This window comes from Rissa tridactyla, chromosome 8 (genome assembly GCF_028500815.1).
Source record: "Rissa tridactyla isolate bRisTri1 chromosome 8, bRisTri1.patW.cur.20221130, whole genome shotgun sequence".
NCBI classification, from domain to species: domain Eukaryota; kingdom Metazoa; phylum Chordata; class Aves; order Charadriiformes; family Laridae; genus Rissa; species Rissa tridactyla.
This window is the reverse complement of record NC_071473.1, coordinates 30,607,150-30,629,086: the sequence shown is the minus strand read 5'-3', so window position 1 is coordinate 30,629,086 and position 21,937 is coordinate 30,607,150. Positions and strand designations below refer to the sequence as shown.

At 43.1% G+C, this 21,937-nt stretch overlaps 1 protein-coding gene across 5 annotated transcripts in view; it reads right to left on the bottom strand.

Annotated features, from left to right (window-relative positions):
* Nucleotides 1-20,545, bottom strand: part of NEK7 (NIMA related kinase 7) — a 74,887-nt gene extending 54,342 nt beyond the window's left edge. The window contains exons 1-2 of one of the 5 annotated variants that reach the window (XM_054212008.1): nt 20,272-20,545; nt 3,821-3,905 (exon numbers count right to left, since the gene is read on the bottom strand). In XM_054212008.1, coding sequence (XP_054067983.1) covers nt 3,821-3,877 — 57 coding nt within the window. In that variant the 5' untranslated portion in view covers nt 3,878-3,905; nt 20,272-20,545. Of the gene's footprint in view, nt 1-3,820; nt 3,906-11,939; nt 19,552-19,619; nt 19,888-19,949; nt 19,974-20,271 lie in introns of those variants that run through there. The other 4 variants (XM_054212004.1, XM_054212007.1, XM_054212006.1 and 1 more) reach the window with 4 other exon arrangements.
* Nucleotides 20,546-21,937: the final 1,392 nt, after the last annotated feature.

Here is a 21,937-nt window from a genome sequence, read left to right as displayed (position 1 = left end):
CCAGCTCCAAATATGGCTGCAAAGCCTTGCAGATGATTCTCTTAGTTTTCTACCCTGGCACTCAGTACTAGCACCCCAAGGTCAGTGATCAGAAACTTAATGGGAAATAAACCCTCAAGACAGAGAATCATGATTTTTAAATTAGCTATTACCACACAGGAAAAAAAGATCTACAGAATACCAGTTAAGTTAAACTGATCAGTCAGTCACCATCAAAAAGAAAGCTAGACATTTTTAGGAAAAACATTTGAATGAAACAGAAAACAAGTGTTCCCCTACTTGAGTCTACTGTGTGTGCATTGAATACCAAATAGCGCTCTGACTCCTCATTTTGAGGGGAACACAGGGGAACCAGAAAGCAAAGAGCAGAATAGCAATACCGAGAAGAGAGATACAATGTCTTCTGTATAAGAAGAGACTTGATAAACTATTGTTCTTCAGCTTAGGGGGAAAAAGAAAAAAAAAAAAAACAACAACAAAAAAAAAAATCAAACAAACAGTAAGGGATATATGCTGCCTTTGGTTTCGTCTAGTTAAGAGTCACATTTTTCTCCATTCTGATGCTAAAAAGCTCCCATTCTGCTCTTGAGGAAGTTCTAGAATTTGAAGTCTGCTCTATCAGACTACTAACCCATATTCTCCTACCTTCTTGCATAATCCTTTTTACAATATGTAAGAGGTTTGGGAATACTTAGATATCCGCACTTCCAAAATGTCCTTGTGATGTAATGAAGTACAGTGTTTTAACTTTGTAGATAACAATTCCAAATAGAAAATGAGCTTCTAATGGCATGAAGTCTAGTTAGAGGCCAGTAACTAGCAGCGTACCACAAGGGTCAATACTGGGTCCAATCCTGCTTAACATCTTCATTAACGGTCTGTATGATAGGGCAAAACACACCCTCAGTAAGTTTGCTGATGACACAAAACTGAGAGGAATGGCTGATGCACCACAGGGATGCATGCCTCCAGAGGGACCTCCAAAGGGTGGAGAAGTGGGCTGACGGGAACCTCATGCAGTTCAACAGGGGGAAGTGCAGAGCCCTGCTACGTGCACCAGTACATGCTGGGCGCTGACCTGCCAGAAAACAGCTTTGCAGACCAGACCCTGGGGGTCCTGATGAACACCAAGTTGAACATGAGCCAGCAATGTGCCCTTTTGGCAAAGAAGGCTAATGATGTCCTGGGCAGCATTAGGAACAGTGTTACCAGCAGGTCAAGGGAGGTGATCCTTCTCCTCTACTCAGCACTGGTGAGGTCACACCCGGAGTGCTGTGTCCAGTTGTGGGCCACCCATACATAGACATACTGGTGAGAGTCCAGCAAAGGGACACTAATGATCAGGGCACTGGAGCACTTCTCATATGAAGAAAGGCCAAGAGCGCTGGGAATGTTCACCCTAGAGAACAGAAGGTTCAGGGGAGATCCCTTCAATGTGTAGAAACACCTGAAGGGATGGCGTTAAGACGACAGAGACAGGCTTTCTTCAGTGGTGCGCACAAAGCAAGAAGCAATGGTCACAGACTGAAACACGGGAGGTTTTGTCTGAACTTCAGGAAACACTTTTTCCCTGTAAAGGTGACTGGGCACTGGCACAGGTTGCCCAGGGAGGTTGTGGAGTCTCCTTCCTTGGAGATATTCAAAAGCAGTCTGGATGCAGTCCTGGAAAACCTGCTCTAGGAGACCCTCCTTGAACAGGAGGGCTGATGACCTCCAGAGTTTGTTTCCAACCTCAACCATTCTGTGATTTTGTGAAATGGTGTTTTCGGACTAATTGGGACTAAGCCATTATACTCTTTGGCTAAATAGTCTCATGCTCCTCCATCAACAGTTTTCAGTGATTTAGGTAATGTAATTTGCTATGAGTATCAGCATATATTTATACAATATAATGACCAAGACAATTAGAAGATATTCACAGGTTTATCAATACCTGACACACAATTCTTCATAAATCATTACCTCACCTCTTGCTCACAACCTGCTGTATTTTCAATTTTAGTTCTTGCTTCTCCTAAACATATCAGCAATTAGTACAGTAACCTCATTCATTGCTAGTTTTCACCATAAGCATGCTCCATTAGCAGAGAAATCCATAAGAATTAAAGTACGTATCTGGCTCACAGGAAAAACAATTTGTATTAACAAGACAAGAATGTCACTGAACGACTATTTTAATATTACTCTGGCAATATGACTATCAGAGCATGCCTGCTCCCCTTCACTCTTTATCCCTTGAAATGCAAAACAATCAATATTCTGATGCAGGTCCAGCTCAGATCCACAAACCCAAAACCTTTTGTCTCAAGATCAAGAAAAATCAAACCACAAAAACCATGCTTAGTGCAGTAATTGATTTAAAAAAGAATAATGAGGCACAGATTATGAAAATGCTTGACAGTTAACCAAAGCTGAGAATAAACATTAGTTTCTTCTTTTGTAGAAAGCGTTTAGTTGATTACGGCAGTATTGCTTTGAGGCTGTCCTTAGTTTACCGCAGAGGAAACTGCATACCTGTAGATGAGGCCTATTACTTCGAACAGTAAAACCAGAAGCATACTTCACTAGTATGAATTCATAAACTGAATCTGTAGGTTAGAGTAATATTCCTAAAATTGAACCAGTCCTCAAAAAGTCAATTCTGTGAATTAGAAACAGGTATTCAAATACTTAGATAGATGAGGAAATACGAAACCTGTTTGTAGTCAGCAAACAGAAAATATAGGAAGGTTTCCCAGAAACACAGAAACCCTAATCCACTGTGTTCTATTTTCTCTTTAGTCAGGAAAGGAAATAACAACAACAATGGGGACCTTTTATGATATTCATAACATGAATTTTAAGTATTCTTTTTTGTTTCAAAATTACAAATGCATCTTCTTAGAATATTTGTATGCATAGCTATACATTTGTCTTAAATTTCTAACTTGTTTGCCCTGCTATAAATGCATTGGTATAAATGCTATTAAATCCAGATTTTTTTGTTATCACAATGCTATAATAAAAACACTGGAGCTACGGAAAGCTGGTTATTGTAAATTTATTAAGTTTCCCAAGGCAGAATTCACCTTGTTTTTTGTAAAATAAAGGGCACAAACTGACCTATCACTTATGCTGTTAACAAAAAAATTACAAAATTTAGGTTCCAGCTTTGTAAAGAACTGTCCAGCGTTTACTTTGGAATGGTCACCACACTAAATATTTTTAGGGTATTCCTCTACACACTCTTGCGCTCCCTTCAAAGAATTACCTCCTAAAAATGTCAAAAAGCAATATCCCGATATTATCTCTTATCAGATAGTCTTTATTCTTTGTTTCACACCATCAACATATATCCAAAGATTAAATTTCTTATGCATCTTCTTTCTAACAGAACTACAGCTCCTGTGAATTTCTCTTGCCTGGCTTCAACACATAATGGCACTAATTCACAGAGTCTCACCATCAGGAGGTATAAGAAGAAAACGTTGAAGGTAACAGTCTGAAATAAATATGGTAATTCTGATACGATTTTGAAACGTATAGTGCTTAACAGCTCACCATTTTTCAGGAAAACTGCCTTCATCTTTGCTTCCTACTCCACTCCAACTCCAATCCCTCAAAGTTAGTAAAGTAGTAGGAGGCAAAAATATTTTCTATGTAATTATTTTCTATGAAATACAGGACTGATATTCAAATAATTTCAAGATCACCAGAATACGTTCTATCTGTTTACAGCTTCTTTGTCCCCATATGAAATAATGTTTTCTAATTTATCTCTTTTTAGGAAATCATAACATCTTCTCTTGAGTAACTGTTTTTATAAAAAAAAGAAAAGTACCTGTGACTGAAATGGTGGAGCAGTAGGCCCCTGCATGCCTTGTGACTGTTCATCCATTCTATCACATAAAAGCGTCCCTTATGCCCTGAGAAGAGAAATACAGTTATTACATTGTAATTCAATCTGTATTTATTATCAGTGAACATCATCAGAGGAACTGAAGAATTCATTTTCTCATTCGCATGCTTGAATTTACTAACATTCAACTATTCCATCCCCGCACTGTTTTGGGAAGGAAGTTTTCTTATGTTTAGCTGTTCCATAAAATGAAATAAATCACTATACGCATCTGAACTTATTACTAAAAGATGTGCAGTAAACTACTTGAGCCAGACAAATGGCTATGTCTGATAAAAGTTGCATCATCCCATTATCCTTCAGAGGCAGCAACCACTTGTTTAACTCCATAGATGTTTGCTGGCCAGTCCCTTAGACCTATGGGCAGCACGGGAAATAGCAGATCAGCAGAAGAGTTACAACAGCTGCACGCACACTCTCTACGTTGCATTAATTTATCTGGAGATTTTAGGGAGTATGCCAGAGTAGTTCCTTCTAAATAGAAAAAAGCTAAACGCGTACACTCATTACATTCTGTTAAGCTCGCTAAGAGGGCTTTGAGGTACGATATTAGGAGCACAGCCTCTATTCCCAACTGTGAACCTCTCATATCCCACCAGTAAGATAGGAGGAAAGATGCCTGCCAGGTTCCCAGCATTGGAACACAAGGCTCTGACCAATAATAAGGGCTGCAAAATGTGCAGAATCAAATGCTCACGAGGCTTTTTTTCTCAGCGAAGCTAATCCTTTATTAGGCTACATGGCATTTTGTCGAGGGGGAGCAGGTGCACCACCCAGTTTTGGTGGTGCCTATGACAGCCATCTCTGTTCAGATGAAGACCGCAGAAAGTTTACCGGCAGCTTCAAATGCAAACAACGAAATGAGCTTTTATACAAATAGAAGGCAAACCCTGAACAACTTTTTTCATCACACAAACATGAAGTGTCTCTGCCTGGTCAAACCTGCCAAGGCCTTCAGAGGAACAAGTGTCATGTGTCTGACTGGAAACCTATTCTTGCTTTTTAATTTATTTTTTACTTATTTATTTTCTTATTTCCCGCTCCAAATCCTGAAAGTTCTAGAGATGGCTTGACATGAAACACTCTTCCAATACCTCATAGTCTTTAATATTAGGAAATTTCCTATGATAAATTTATTCTGATAAATCTACATACTGATAAATCTAAATACTACAAACATCCTTCTGCACAGAGCTACTTATGTTTCACAAACCTTGCTTTAGAATCAGTAGGTAAAAATTTCTCAAACAGCATTTAATTTAAGTTCAGCATAGAATCACAGGATTATTTAGATTGGAAAGGCCCTTTAAGATCATCAAGTCCAACTATTAACCTAACACTGCCGAGTCCACCAAAATAGAAGCATGAAAGTATACAACCCACTGTCTCTGTTAAAGCACACACAAAATAAAGCCTCCTAGTAATTTCTTTAGATAATATTAAGAAGGTTAGAAATATCTCTCAGCAGAAAGCAGCAAGCCTTAGAAATGTTTTTCAAAGCCCATTACTTGAGAAACTTTACCAAATAGTTTGCGTTCACGTTACTGCTGTCATTTTACAGCATCGTTGCGATAACATTACTAACAGATAAAATAATCACAAAGCACCTTTGCAAAGTTTCTCAATATACTGCCTTAGTGTACTAAACAGTGGATTAGATACACAAACCAAATCATTAGCAATTTGCTTCTACTCCCCCGTTCAAAGCAGTCATCCCATGCCATTCCAGAACCATTAGCTATTCGTAACACCAAACTACAGCCATCCTCCGGAGCGACTAAGGGTCCCCACGGCTTTGCCTTCCTATCCTTAGTACTCCCATATAAAGCATAGTTTGGGACTTTCTGTTGTTTTGTCTGAGAATTAGCTGTAATTAATCCAAAGATAAAAGACATCTGAAAAAGCAACTTCAGGCAGCTCAAGATTAAAAATTAAATTATCAAACCGAGGCAAGAGGCAGAGAAGAGGAGGTATAAATTGCAAAAATTTCTAAGACTATCAGAATGAGCGTGGTGAGAAAGGGGGAAACAGTTGGTGGCTACCTGCTGCACACACACACATACCCCCCACTGGCACGGCAATCTTTTAGCCAGCCCTAGAACAACAATATGGACAATTCTTGCAAGTTCTACAATGTCTGCCATACAACCTCCCCAAGGCAAGAAATCATAACACAAGAGGCACTGAAAATTAAACTGTTGTCACAAGACTGCACCTAAGTTATCCAGTTAGATTCACGGTGGTTTATGCAACTTGCCAAGCATTCCTCCCTTAGAATTTGGCACATCTTAAGGAATCTTCTCCTAATTTCTTGCTGTAAAGATCTTTCTATCACTGCCAATAATACAATAATTATTTTCTAAAGTGGTACTTTGAAGAGCCTTTATAAGAATTTTAATCTTTTCTATACCATCAATATTTCTACTGAAACTTTTGTGATGTGTTTTACCAATGTGTTTACATATTGAAGATTGCTGACCATGTAACGCACCAACAGATAATTCCTATCAGTCACAAACACTTATTTCAAAATCCTCAGGGAAAATAAATACAAAACTCTGTAACGTCTACTGAATAAGTAGAGGATCGCATTCACAAGCCCTCATGTTCACAAGCCCTGGTCCTCATGGGGGATTTCAACCAGCCTGATATCTGTTGGAGGGACAACACAGCAGGGAAAAAGCAATCCAGGATGTTCCTGGAGTGTGTTGATGATAACTTCCTTCTCCAAGTAACAGAGGAGCCAACAAGGAGAGGAGCTATGCTGCACCTTGTTCTCACCAACAAGGAGGGGCTGGTGGGGAATGTGAAGCCCAAGGCAGCCTTGGCTGCAGTGACCATGAGATGGTGGAGATCAAGACCCTTAGGGTAGCAAAGAGGGCACACAGCAGCTCACTACCCTGGACTTCAAGAGAGCAGACTTCGGCCTCAGGGATCTGCTTGGTAAAGTACCATGGGGTAAAACCCCAGAGGGAAGAGGGGCCCAAGAATGATGGTTAATATTCAAGGACCTCCTCCTTCAAGTTCAGAAACAATGCATCCCTACAAAGAGGGCATCAAGAAAAAGTGTCAGGAGGCCTGACAATGAGCTTGGAGCAATGAGCTCCTGGACAAACTCAAAAAGGAAGCCTACAGAGGGTGGAAGCAAGGACAGATAGCCTGGAAGAAATACAGAGAAATTGTCTGAGCAGACAGGAATCAGGTTAGGCAAGCTAAAGCCCTGATAAAGTTAAATCTAGCCAGGGACGTTAAGGGCAACAAGAAAAGCTTCTGCGGGTACATTGGTGAGAAAAGGAAGAGCAAGGAAAATGCAGGCCATCTCCAGAAGGAAACAGGAGACCTTGTTACCTGGGATATGGAGAAGGCTGAGGTATTCAATGACTTTTTTGCCCCAGTCTTCACTGGCAAGTGCTCAGCCACACTGCCCAAGTCGCAGAAGGCAAAGGGACTGGGAGAATGAGGAACCGCCCACTGTAAGAGATCAGATTCAACACCATCTAAGGAACCTAAAGGTGCACAAGTCCATGGGACCTGATGAGATGCATCCGCGGGTCCTGAGGGAACTGGCAGAAGTTGCTAAGCCACTATCCATCATATTTGATAAGTCATGGCAGTCTGGTGAAGTTCCTGCTAACTGTAAAAGGGGAAACATAACCCCTATTTTCAAAAAGGGAAAAAAGGAAGACCCGGGGAACTACAGGTCAGTTTCACCCTTGTGCCTGGAAAGATCATGGAGCAGTTCTTCCTGGAAACTGTGCTAAGGCACATGGAAAATAAGGAAGTGACTGGTGACAGTCAACATGGTTTCACTAAGGGCAAATCATGTCTGACAAATTTGGTGGCCTTCTACGATGGGATTACAGTATTGGTCAATAAGGGAAGAGCAACTGACATCATCTACCTGGACTTGTGCAAAGCATTTGACACTGCCCCACACAACATCCTTATCTGTACATTAGAGTGACATGAATTTGACGGATGGACCACTTGGTGGATAAGGAATTGGCTGGATGGCCACGCTCAAAGTGTTGCGGTCAACAGCTCGATGCCCAAGTGGAGACCAGTGATGAGTGGCATTCCCCAAGGGTTGGCTTTGGGACTAGCACTATTTAACTTCTTTGTGCACCCTCAGCAAGTTTGCCAGCGACAACAAGCTGTATGGTGTTGTCAACACACTGGAGGGAAGGGAGGGACCTGGACAGGCTCGAGAGGTGGACCTGTGCAAACCTTATGAAGTTCAACCAGGCCAAGTGCAAGGTCCCGCACACGGGTTGGGGTAATCCCAAGCACAAACATACGCTGGGTAGAGAATGGATTGAGAGCAGCCCTGAGGAGAGGGACTTGGGGGTGCTGGTTGATGAGAAGCTCAACATGAGCCAGCAATGTGCGCTTGCAGCCCAGAAAGCCAACCCTGGGCTCACCAAAAGAAGCATGACCAACAGGTAGAGGGAGGTGATTCTGCCCCTCTCTGGTGAGACCCCACCTGGAGTACTGCACGCAGCTCTGGGGCCCCCAACAAAAGAAGGACATGGACCTGCTGGACTGAGTCCAGAGGAGGGCCACAAAGACAATCACAGGGCTGGAGCACCTCTCCTATGAAGACAGGCTGAGAGAGCTGGGGTTAATCAGCCTGGAGAAGAGAAGGCTCCAGGGAGGCCTTATAAGCAGCCTCCCAGTACCTAATGGGGGCCTACAGGAAAGATGGGGAGGGACTCTTTATCAGGGACTGTAATGATAGGACGAGGGGTAACAGTTTTAAACTGAAAGAGGGTAGACTTAGATTAGATATTAGGAAGAAATTATTTCCTGTGAGGGTGGTGAGACACTGGAACAGATTGTCCAGAGAAGTTGTGGATGCCCCATCCCTGGAAGTGTTCAAGGCCAGGCTGGATGGGGCTTTGAGTAACCTGGTCTAGTGGGAGGTGTCCCTGCCCAGGGCAGGGGAGTTGGAACTAGATGATCTTTAAGGTCCCTTCCAACTCAAACCATTTTATGATACTGTTGCAGATATTTATCCAAGACTAATGAAGTCTAAGCTGAAATGCTTAGATGATGTATGTTGATTCAGGTACTATATAACCCACTCATCTTATCTGAACAGTCAGAGACACTGTGTTTGGAAGGAAGTGTTTGGGAATTTGTCTCTTTTTTTTTTTGTCTTTTTAGTTTGAGGAAAGAGTAGAAAAGGGAGAATTCATATCATTACCACTGCCAGTGCCTCTGTCCTCTGTGGTTTGTTTTTAAAATAAAAGCAAGCAAACTAGAGAGGTAACAAATATGTTCAAGCATAGGAAGCATGGGAAAATTTATTCACTTGCAGATTTGTTGTTACTTTTGCTGAAGAAAGGCAAAAATCAGTATTTTCTGTCCATATATGGAAGTCCTTTTATTTTTTTTAACTTGTTTTTGTATTTGAAGGCTGCGTGATAGAATCACATTTTAGAGTAATTTGGCGTTTTGATCATACAAAATGCCAAGGTGCCAAGGATGCAAAAAAATGCCAAGGATGCAAAATTAATCTTTTGTACTGTTTGTCAACATAAGCAAGAAATAGATTTTGCTGCTTGAAGACTGTTTTCACAGTAAGGCATGCCTTTCACCTTGATAATAAACTCCAGAGGTCAAAACACAGTGGTATAATATTTATCATCTTGAAATTTAAATTGAGACAATAATTACTACTCTTCCAAACATGGTTTTCACGTTCTAATTTATGGTGAAAAAACACTAAAAATACTGCCAAAGAGTCATTGCTTGTTTAAAACTGAAAAGCAAATACAAAACACATTTAAATGGGACATGTCTATCACGTCTTTAAATAAGTAATTTGATGACCTTTTCTGCAAATCCATCACCACGATATACATTGGTTCATGGAAAACAGACAACAAATGAAGCGAGAGGTGAGCCAACTAAACCATCACCACCCAAAACTTCCAAAGTGCTAAACACAACTAATGTTTTTAAATGCTCTAACACTGATCACGTAAGGAGGAAAGGACTTCTTGTCTTCACCATACCACTTGCAAAGATAGGAACAGTGAAAGGCTCCCTGAATCATTTAACTCGCAAAGATGACTTCCATCATTTTGAAGACAAAAATCATTTGGATTCAGACCAACCTGTACACAACAGTGATCACAGGAACATAAGCATAACACTAAGCCTTATACTTATGGTTACTAATACTTGGCAGGTATGAGAAGACTTTTGGTTAACTACTAATGCTTTAAATCTTTATCTTTTTCAGTTGATCAAAACAGTAGGTGCCACCTAAACATAAATGATGCAGGAAGAAGTACCTAGGGATACAGACAACATAACCCATTTTTCATTTGATATTCCAATTGCATAGCAACGCCCTTAATTTACACTATTTACTCCATGCATTGAGTTCACCATACAGCAAAAGGAAGTTAAGCCCTCATCAGTAAGTTAGCTTATCAAACTGTAACTGCCTGAACTGGAAATAACACCTTTTCCTTTCTTCAGGAAGGAAGACAGGCCTCACTTCCTTAGTGGCCACCTGTCAAAAGCTCTCCGAAATCTGCCCACGCATCTAAAGATCACACAAAGCAGCCCAAAATGCAAGGGCACATTCCTACACCCCAACAGACAGAAGCTCAGGTCCCACAATCAGCACTCAGCTTTCCAGTTGGTTTCCACCAGCCTGCTAGAGGAGAGGTGAGACAACCCATGACTCTAGTGAAATCAGAGCAGAGGACCTACTCCTGGAAGGGAACCAGAGCTCACTGCTGAAATTTCACTGGAATATATTTTAAAATAACATTTTTAAAAGAAAAAAAAAAAAAGATATCTGTGAAAAACCTGAAATCCTTGTGACTTCAGATCTTGCAACTAAGTCTTTATAAACATGACCAAATTATTTCAGGAGAAAAAGCTTAAATGCACTGCCTAATCACACGAAACATGCTTTTTAAACACCATTTTCATAGCTCAAAGTCCATAAGCCATCCACATTGAAATACATTTCACGGTATTCAGGCAATAATGTTATTGCTTTAACAGATGACTTCTACAACAACAAAAAAATACAATGTCTTCCTGTAGAAAACATCATTAATAGTCTCAATGAAACATGGTTTCCATTAGCTACATGCTATACACTATTGTTTGTTAATTTTGGATCTTAAGTGGGGACACTCGATAGTCAATGTCAAACAGCTATATTTTTAAAAAGTATATACTTAAAAGACTATTCAGAGTGTTACAGTTCTGCTGAGAATCTGAACATCTCAGTCTTTTTTTTTTTCGTGACACTCCACGTAATTGCTAACACAGAGAAACACCAAGTTACACTGTTCACAATGTACTGATCCGGCACACGGTCACTTTAGTTGCTGTTCACAAAGGACGGAATGTACTATGTTTACTTCTGGATTACACCATCAATTAAGGCATGTATTTTTAGTTTTTACTATAACCATTACTCTGTTTTAGCTTAGAGCAGAGGCCCTCCAGAAACAACTATCCATTTAACACTGTACATACTCCTTACTTTTTGGTGTCAACAAGTTAGATTCTTCCGCAACTAACGCACATTTAAAATGACAGATTTTTAGATCCCTAAATTTTTCAACTATCTCTGCTAACCAAATTCAAAGATAAGGATCATCCTCAGCTGAGAAAAGAAAAACATATATATACACACACATTAATACTAGTTCCCATATAAGAATACAGGCTACAGGAATATTATTGTTTGTTTACATCACATGCTGTCTCTCAGCTACCCAAAAGCACAATTTAAACCTAGATAAAACATTCAAATACTCATCCTGGTTGAAACTTTAAAAAAAGAAAAACAAAACACAAAACAACAGTGCTCTGGAAACAAGGGTTTAGATTTCTAAATGCCTTACTGAATATCCAAAACAAAACGTAACACACAGTTGCCCATCCCACCACGCGGGTGCTAATCCCAGCAGTTTATGCCAGGGAGCCCAGGCATGCTGGTCTGATTCCAGCTCTGCTCTCCAACATAACGGCAACTCTCAGCTCCCCCATGAAAGCCACGTACCTTTTGGGAGGAGACAAACTTTAGACCTTTTTTCCTTTGCTAACGCAGCAACAACAGCTTGGCCCTTAAACCTGATGCGAGCAGGTTAAGAAACAGGCATCCTACTTTATAAAATATACTGCCTTAACAGTCATTTGTTACCTCTTTTAAGGAAAAAAGCTTAGCTGTTTGGAGGGAACTGGCTTCCTGGTCAAACCCGGCCCACACTTTGTCAGGTCACTCTTCAGCACCCACTTAACACTGGCAGCCAGGGTGCAAGCTGCAGTTTATGAATTTTCAAAGTGATTTCAAAAACAGAGGCTCAGGACTCACTCAGGGAAGATCCTGGATGAAGCCAGAGAATGTCAACAGCTGTAAACCGAGCATCCTGACTTTATCGTTCACATTACATTAAATGACAGCACAGCTATGTGTTTTTTAAATAAATGGAAAGTCAGAAGTCATGTCCAGTATAGCAAACTAACCTGAAATCTAAATCTATCATAATTCTCTAACATTAAAATGTAATTTTTTCCTGGTGCTCTGCATAAACCATTGAAGAGGAGAAACACTTATGTTTTGATGTCATAATAGAAACATTTTACTTGCAAAGTGAAAGTCCCTTCAGTTTCATAGATAGTATTTTTCATGCATTTCTAAAGACTGGGAAATACTTAAAACACAACAGTCCCCATGCAGTACCCCAAAAGAACTCAGACATGTCCACAGCCTTTATACACTTCCTGTACTGAATAGCTTCAAAAAGCACAAGAAAAACACCACCCCTAGCAGTTTGCCTAAAACTCTGCTCTCTCACTTCAAATTGATTTTGTTGTGGTCCCCCCCATCCACCCATCCTGGAATGTAACTGGAAAGATGAAACTTTCTCGGGTTGTAGTTTAAGTGCTAAAACACATTTCAAGAAGTTATTCAGCCAGCTTCATACTACTGGCATTCCAAACTCATACTTAATATGGGTATATTTAACGCTAGTGGCAAGAGGTTCTAATTGAAAAAAGCAAATTCCCAAATAATAGGAAAGACAGCACAGGACATAAGCAGTGTCTTTTTGGTAAATTATTCCTGATTAACTTAGACCATTAAGATGAAATCTGGCCAAATACACCCATAGGCCATCCATTCATAAAGTTACATGCTCAGCTTAAAGACAGCATTAGAAATGATGAAATAATGCTGAAACACTTTAAATATTTAGAAATAATAGCCAATCAATGCATTTCCACTACACTCCATGATCTGTGACTGGTCATGCTCCTGCCCAGCCCACATTGTCCATTTCCCAAAAATACTAAACTTTTTATTGGTCTGCTGTTAATCACAAATTACAAGAAACATACAATCCACAATGTAATGTAGTCAATAAAATGTTACAGTGAGCCATTTAATTTATAGTGTACTGCAATGTTGCTGATTATTTAAACTACCAATTTATTCAATGAACAAGTATTTTATATATGCCAAATAATTACCACACTAGCTTATTATATGCCAAATAATTACCACACTAATTTATTTTTCTCACTCCATGAATAGCTGTTAGATATATACATTAATAAAGCAAAGCACATTTAAGTTGCTACTCATTTGAACTCTGCCAAGACAAGACCTTAATTGGCAAGGGACAAAGTAAACTCAAGACTGGAAGACGAAGTTAATCATTAGCACAGTAAAATCTGTCATTCATCTCAATTAGTATACATGCATATATATACGTACACACGTTAAATCACTGAAAGTGACCGAATATAGATGTATATACAAAAGTAGAATTAGTCTTTATTTTAGAAACAGCTTCTAAAGGCCTTTAATTTTTAATATACTACCAGATCAATATTCCCTGCTGGATGCAGGACATTCATCCCCCTGGTAGGGGCAGCCTCGAACACGGACAACACAAATTCTCAGCACTTGTTAATATAAAAGTAGTATCATCTATCTATATGGTAATAACTAATACTTTTTTTCAAGTATTTTTCAAGAAATTTATGTCCAAATTCCCTACTGATGGGCAGTCCAGTCAAAGTTAGTTACGCCGGGTTAGTTAAGCTGGTTTTAGCAAGAGCAGAAGTAACCATACACAAATAAAATCTACTTACAAAGAAGTAAGGGAAAACGCTAAGAGTTCATAGGCAATTTTCTCATCCATCCGTCCCAATTTATCAAGCATATTTTCATTCCAATCCTGAAAACACAGGTGCCAGTCACCGTCATTCGCCAGCTACCAAGAGTCTGCTCTGTCAGTGCTGTCTGACTAGAAGGTGAAAGTCCAAGCTCTCCTGCTTCACAAGTCCGCTCCCCTTCCTCTCCATTCATTTGCACAATGTAAAAAGCTATATTTTGTTTACTTTTGCCTCTCCATTTCAATTATGTCACTCAAGTAGATTGCTTATCTTGCAAGGTGCTCCCAAAGGGTTCTACATGCACCAACTTGCCCTTTTTTGAACTGTTGGTTATTTCATACAAACTGAAGAACCAGGAACTGAAACTGCCTGGGCACTTTCTAGGTAGCAGCTTCTACATTTTCATTTAACTTCTGTTCACCCGGACAGAAATTTCATAACCTATTTCTTCACCCTGAGTAGCCAGTTATAAATGATACACTTAATTACCTGCAAAACTTTTCACTGTGACATGATCGTGATTCACATACGGCATCTAACCACAACACTATTAACAGAGCAAATCCTCTGCCCACATCACACTCTGTTGTGCTGCCACCTCGGCAAGGATGTAGTCTTAAGACAGTGTGGACCGATTACATGATGCCGCTGCTTCACCTGCCTTCAGCCATGCCTTCCAGACCCTGTTCTTCCCAGTGGCATTCCCATGGCTACCCAGACTCTTGGTAAGGTAATTGAAACTAGCTGAACACTAATCCCGACAAAAAGTCACTTCCTTTGAGTTCGGTTCCCTGAGTCATTCCATTGCAGAGACAAGGACAGACCACGATGGCAAAGACAGAGGAAAAGACATAGCTGGGGGTAGAGCAGCCCCAACTTAGATCAGTTAAATCTGTTGTCAAAGTACATCTCTAACATGAAATTATACAAGCCAATCTAATAGCTCAGTGACACCAACGTCCTGGTTCCGGCGGGGATAGGAATTCTCACAAGTTCTGTTAAACTGCTTTTATCTCAATCCACAAGCTTTGCCTTTTTCTTCCAATTCTCCCCCTATCCCAACAGTGGGGGGGGGGGGGGGGTTAGAGAGCAGCCACATGGGTCTTTGTTGCTCCATTATCACAAGATATTGCTGCCCAGCTAGAAAATCTGGTTGTAAAAGTACGCCACGTAGATACCCACATACCCAAGAGCTGGGCCACTGAGGAACATCAAAACAATCAGCAGGTGGATCGGGCTGCTAAGACTGAAGTGTCTCAGGTGGATCTAGACTGACAATGGGTGGTAGGACCTTATAAGGTCCGATGTGTACCGCATGGGAGTTTGGTTCTGGGCAAAAATGGACAATAAAGCAAGTTGTATGATGTTAACTGCTAAATAACCCTGCCACTGTATGTCATCACTACAAGAACCATTATATGCTATACCAACGGTACTACAGTAAGAATCACCCAAACTACTGATGGATGGACTTTGATGAAATGGAGTAAAGTGCAGCAGTGACGGGACCAGAGCAACTTCGGCATGGTTTTAAATGCATGTGTAAAAATAAATTATTCATAAAGAGATACTGAAGGAGTTTACTAAAAATGTAAACAGATGAGCTTCACACAGGAGTTAAAGATGCAGGACAGATTAAAAGGCTGGAAGCATCGTCAGATAAACCTGTTATTGCTAGGCACAGGAGAAAAAACACCCAGTTTGGAAGGCTGGCTGCGTACAACTCCGCCACAGCCATGGCTGACAACATCCACATTGCTACAGGTGAAGTAGAACACACTTAACAACAAATGCCACATAACCCTTAAAGAAATGTCTAATTATCTTAGAAACCAGTGCAGGACAACACCTTGTGATATCACACTGCACATGTTAGACGCACATTCACAAGCTGAAAAAAAACACATCTGTAGTAAGTAGTTTATAATCTGTGCTACCCCGAAGATGATAAACATCAATGAAGCACTATACAGAATCAGAAAAGCAACGCCAGCCATATTTAACAGGCTTTCTATGATCCTCTAACTAGTGTGACCTTTTAATCCTGGAACCATGCATGACAGTAGCGAGTAATCCAGGATCCCTGGGTGCAGACGCAAAGCAGCTAGCCGCCAGCACACTCACTTCAGAAGCAGGCCAACACTCAAGTTCACAGCCATTTCTATGTTTTACATTAAACTACCACTGCCTAAAACACACAAGATCCATTCCCATTTTTGGAGTACCCTCAATGACAAGCTGTACATTAAGTGCTCTGTTTGCAGGCTGCTCCTCTTCTGAAGTCCTACTTATCTCCATGAACTTCACAAGCAGCCCACATACCTAACACACAGTTCTGAATTTCAGTCAGGGCAAGTACTGGAAGTTCACTGCTGCAAAGAGAACTCCTTTTTTGGATCTGCTCTCTGATGAGGACTAAAAGGGTACAGAAGAAGGGCCTCTACAGGACAGAATGCTATGCGTTTTCCCAACACAAGTTTTTTTACTTATTTTAGAATGAACTTTAAGTTCACCTGTGATATTTTTGCCTTCCAGCTTTCAAGGAATCAATAATCTTGTAAAGTTTATATGCTGACAACAGAACATTAAAATGAACTGAAAAAGACTGGTTCATCAACACTTCACAGCACCTCACTCAAACCTCTCCCAAAGATTTCAGCAAGGATCTAATCTACAAGCTCTGCATGTACTTTTATGACACTGTAATTAATCTGGTCCAACACAGACCTAGCTATTAAAAAAGAGAGCAATAACTTTGTTATAAATCACTCCAAGTAGATTAAAGCAAAGAGGCTTGAATGAAAACTCCCAAACGCCAGATGATGCAAACAGTCTATTCACTTCGCCACCTATAATCAACAGCGAGAAGTCACTAATATCACAAGACTAACTATATGCAATCAGGCTTTAACATGATTGTTCACAGTATTTTCTTACTGATTCCTCTTTTTAATGCCTTGTTTAAAATTTTATAACTAATTCCCTTACATAAGTATGTGTTCTGTTTGCCCAACAGGGAATAATGGCACTTCAAATATACTGCTTATTTTGTAGCTACAGAAATCACGACTGAATCAGTTATGTTTCACATGCCAGAGACAAACGCACAGGATTATCTTCACCAGAGATGCAACTAATTTTAATAGCATTGCATCTCTTCAGCTCTTTTAACCAACCTGACAGGAAGAATAATTTTAATACTTACTAAAAAGAAAACAAGTAGCGATACTGTACTTCACTCTAACGGCTGAGTTCCTTCCCATACGGCCAGGGGGATCAAGTAGTGATAAATACAGCAAATCAGTGCTCTAAAGGCTGCCCTTATGACCACTTCAGTATTTTCATCTCTGTTGCAAAGCACATGGAACGTAGCTAAACCAAAAAAAATTTCTGGAAATTCACCAGTTAACTCCCATGACTATATATGGTATTAACCTGCACAAGATAATCCCCCTCTTTCCACATCATTCCTAAGCACTGCTCCTCGGGAATCAGGAAGGATTTTTGGATAAGTCCCAGGTAACCAAAAAAACTCCCTTGGAGGCAGAGAAGAAGTTATTGCATTTGACTTTTCCCAGGAGAGTTTTCAAGGTAACGTGAACTCATCCATCCAGCACAGATGTTTGGAACAATGTCAAACTCCAGAAAGCAACAAGGCATCGATGGCAATAGAACTGATGGTAGGGATAGTGTAAATGCAGGATATCGCACCAAGTTTATTAAACATGGGGTTGGTTTTTTTTTACATCCAGGAACAAATTGCCTCACCAAATTCTCTCTGGTGACAAATACACTGAACTATGTTTTGTGCAACTGAGCTCAACTCTGTTGCACAGGAGAAAAACGTATGGGTGGGCTGTTTGGCTCTATTTTACAATTCATAAGATACCACCACAGGTCACAGTAAAATGAGCAACTGACTTCTGTGCTCTGTGTTTCATTTGAGTTTCTCATAGACTCACAGGCCTTCAGACGAACTCTAGTGTTAGAGTTTTTTCTCCTTTAGAAAAAAGTTTCTATGGTATGGATGAGATTCTACTTGTCTAATTATTGTAGTCAATCAAAAAAGGATTTTTAGTTGGCTAGAATTCCTTGATTTGTTCTCAAATTATTTTTTTACTCCAATGACTAATTGGTATGTTGAATACAGGATGTCTATGATAAAGGCACTATCTCTACCCTCACAGTGAAAAACTCTGTGTGCTTTGAGAAGTCATCTACCCAAACACCAGATATTTACAAATATAGTATCTTCATGTTTTGAAACTAAAGAATAAGTGTTCTAATAAATTCTTTTTTCCAGTATCAAAAAGGAAAAAAAAAGCAAACAAAGCTGGAGGGCTTTAAATTCTTACTTTAAAGCTGTCAGACATTGCTTGTAAGTTTCCCTCTTTCCACAACACGAAAGTTTTCCTTCCTCTGCCTGAGTTTTTCATAGCCCACGAACTAATGATTGTTTCCTACTGCATTTTAGACCATGTCCAAAATTTCAAATACAGATATTTCTACAGCACTGCAACACTGAGTGGTCTCCTAGACAGCCTTGAAAGTAAAATATTTTTAACTTCATTCTTCCTTATTTAGTGGAGCTGCAAATATCCACTTGACATCTAATCGTCCAAAGTGCCTACCTTACAGATTAACATATCATTCACTGTAACTTCTGCATCTCAAGCTTGTAATACAACTTTATACAGGAAACACACTCAGTACCTTCAGCAAAATTACTATGCACGTATCGCATTTCCTGAGATGCAATGCTGCCACTGCAATCTGAGAAAACGCTATCACCTCAAAGGTGACAAAAGCTTACCATTCAGTTGGTGCCAGAAGTGAAAAAAATTAGGTGTTTTCCAATATTAAGATTCAAGTGTCCGTGTGATTTAACACACACGCCCCCCTCATCATCTTTTATCATAAGTAGGTTTAACACCCTAAGTAGTTTTACCCTGCAAGAAGTGACGCTCCTCACAAAACGTAGAGCAAAACAAAGCACATTCCACCCCAAGAACAACATTCTGAACTTTTGAACCCTAAAGCGAAGCAGGTATAGTTCGCTCGGACACAAAATGGAATTCAGGGCCAATACTAGTATAACCGAGATCGGGTACTACGTGAGGTAGAGAAGCGGGTCAGGGAAGACGTAGAAAAAACCCCAGGAGGCGGAGGATGCCTCACTCTCGCTCCCAGCGTTTCCCACTAGGCCTCAGCTCCTCCCGGCCTCCTGCAGCGCCTGGCCCTGGCGCTGCCGCTGCGGGAGCCCCACCGAGGGGTGCGGCAAGGCGAAACCCGGCAGCCGCGGGAGGCTGGGAAGCGCAGAGACGAGGAAACGCTGGCACCTGCAAGGGGGGCCCTCGGGGCCAGGCACCCCCTCTGTCCCCCGGCCTCCCCCGGGCGCTGCCGGGGCGGGAGGGAGCGGGGCAGCGGCTGCAGGCTCCCGCCCGGGACCGGGCTCTCTCCGCTGGCTGCCGCAGGGCCGTGGCTCCCACTGACAACACTGTTTTCACTCAGTGCTGCGTGAAACCCCCAGACGGGGCTGTGCCGGGGAGCATCCACCAACCTCCCAGGTGAGAGGAGGGCAGAGGAGCCTGGAGAAAACCAGATGGAATGGACGAAAAAACACCACGGAAAGCAGCTCCGCTTGCGGAATTAGCCCGAAGAGCCCAGCCAGGGGCAGCGGCACGGCGGATGGGCCGCAGGCAGCCCGACACGCGCTGAGGTGGCCGGGCCGGGTCCCCGCCCGCCTCCCGACAGGGGCGGCCGAGCTCCGCAGCGAGGCCGGAACGCCACAGCAGCCCCCAGGGAGCCGGTTCCCCAACCGCCACCAGACGCCCCGGCAGCCGGCCCTGCCCCTCAGGCCGCGGGGCGCCGGGCAGATGCCGGTACCCACGGGCGAGTCGCAGGCACCGCGGCGGCCCCGCCAGGGCCGGCCGCCGCCATCCCGCCCCCTCGGCGCGGCGCAGAAAGTTTCTCGGTGGCGGACCCGCCGCGCTCCCTCCCCCCGCGCCGGGCGGAGCGGCAGCTGCCGCGCCCAATGGCGCTCGAGCGAGAACCCCGGCGACCAATGGGGGCCGGCGGGACCCCCGGCAGCCGCCCGGTCGGAGCGGCGCGGGGAGCGCCTCCAGGAGAGCGGGCACGGCCGCCGGGACCCCCACCGCGGACCCGGCCCCACGCCGCCCGCCCGGCGGCTCCCACGCTGCCGTCCCGCTCACCGGGAAGCCTGGCTCCGCCTTCTTCTCCCGCGGGGACCCAGACCGGCGTCTCCTCCCCGGCTTCTCCGGCGCCTCAGGCCCGGACCGGAACTAGCCGCGAGCGCCTAGCGGGGCTCCTGGTGGGGGGCTCGGGCACCCGCAGCGGCCCCGACCTCCTTTCCGCCCCCTGCTGCTCCTGCCGGGCCCGTAAACATCCCGGCATCCCCGAGGAGAGAGGCGGGGCGGCCGCCGGGCCCCGCCTCGCACCGCCGCCCCCCTCCCGGCCGGCGGCGAGGGGTCCGCCGGGCCCGCGGCCCGTGAGGGAGCGAGGGGGGGCGCCGGCAGGAGCTGCCGGCCGGTGCTGGGCAGCGGGACCCTCCCCGCGCTGCCGGGCGGCCTCTTCCCGCGGGTGAGCGGCGCTGCCGGCTACGGCTATGCCCCCGGGCCGCCGGCGTTCCGGGTCAGGGCTTGGCTGGCCACCGGCTAATGCGGCCGGCGGCGGGAGCGGCGGCCAGCTCCCACCCCGCGCGGGGGAATTTGCAGCTGGGTTGAAAATTCCTTGGCTCGTGAGTGTTTTGAGACGGGGCCCATTCATCCGGTGCGTGCGTGCGTTGCCACGCGCAGCGGGGCCTTCACCCGCGCTGGCTGCGGGAATCGGGGAAAGCGCCGCGCTCCCGGCGACGGCGGAGGTGAGCGGGAGCCGGGGACGCACGGGCCCGCGCCTGGGAACCAGGGCACGGTGCTGCCGCGGCTGGGGGGACAGCGGGGGTCTAAGGCTTCGGCGCAGCCTGCTTTGGAAAACGCTGCATGCCAAACAACGTGCTTTTAATTTTGTGTATAAATTGTGACACTCAAGCTGCAAGATACCAGACTGAGTATATCAGCTGGAAGTGACTCAGACTCCCTTTTGCTATACTTCCAGAAATAAAAGTGGCAGGAACAAAAAAGACCAGACTCCCAATGAGTCCTGTCCCACCAGCTTCTACTTTGGCAACAGCACTGTGCTCAAGTAGATAAAAAATATTGAATTCCGGAACAGTACTATTGTTAGGTTCCTGAAAGTTTAGCCTGCTTCAGAATGCGGAAAAGCAATTAACTTCACAGAACAGTGATCTTAAGAACCAACGATGGGGAAAAAGTATGAAAACTGACCACAGTTTCCCCAGTAAGGTTATGGATTACTGTGATCAAATGGCTTCCTCCTCGGGTGTGGAAACCCTCTGTAAAAGTCAGATCTCTGTCATTCCAGTCAGAAAACAGTAATTTAAAACTGCCTTGAATCAGACGTACTTTATTTTTTCCAAAGCAAAAGTCTCATTTCAGTTCTCATAAGGGTTGTTTTTTTTTTTTTCCTCGTAACAGGTAAAGTTATACTTGGTTTAAGTCTCTTGCAGAATAAATAGGAAATGGGCCAGTGTGTCTGGGAAAAGTGTATTCACCTCCCTCTGTGCAAAATTACACTGTCTGCTTCTGAGGCAAACTTTTCTGCTTTGAGAAATCTGCAGTTTATTCAGAGATATGAAGTCTAACAATGAAATTATTTTTTTACTGGCTCTCATTTCTCTGATGTTAACACATTTATTAACCGTTGTGCACATTTTCTCTTTATTGTAGCATCGGGTTATTTGATGGCACTAGCCAGGTACAGTGACAAGGTGACCGCTATGCCTGTGGACTCAGACATACC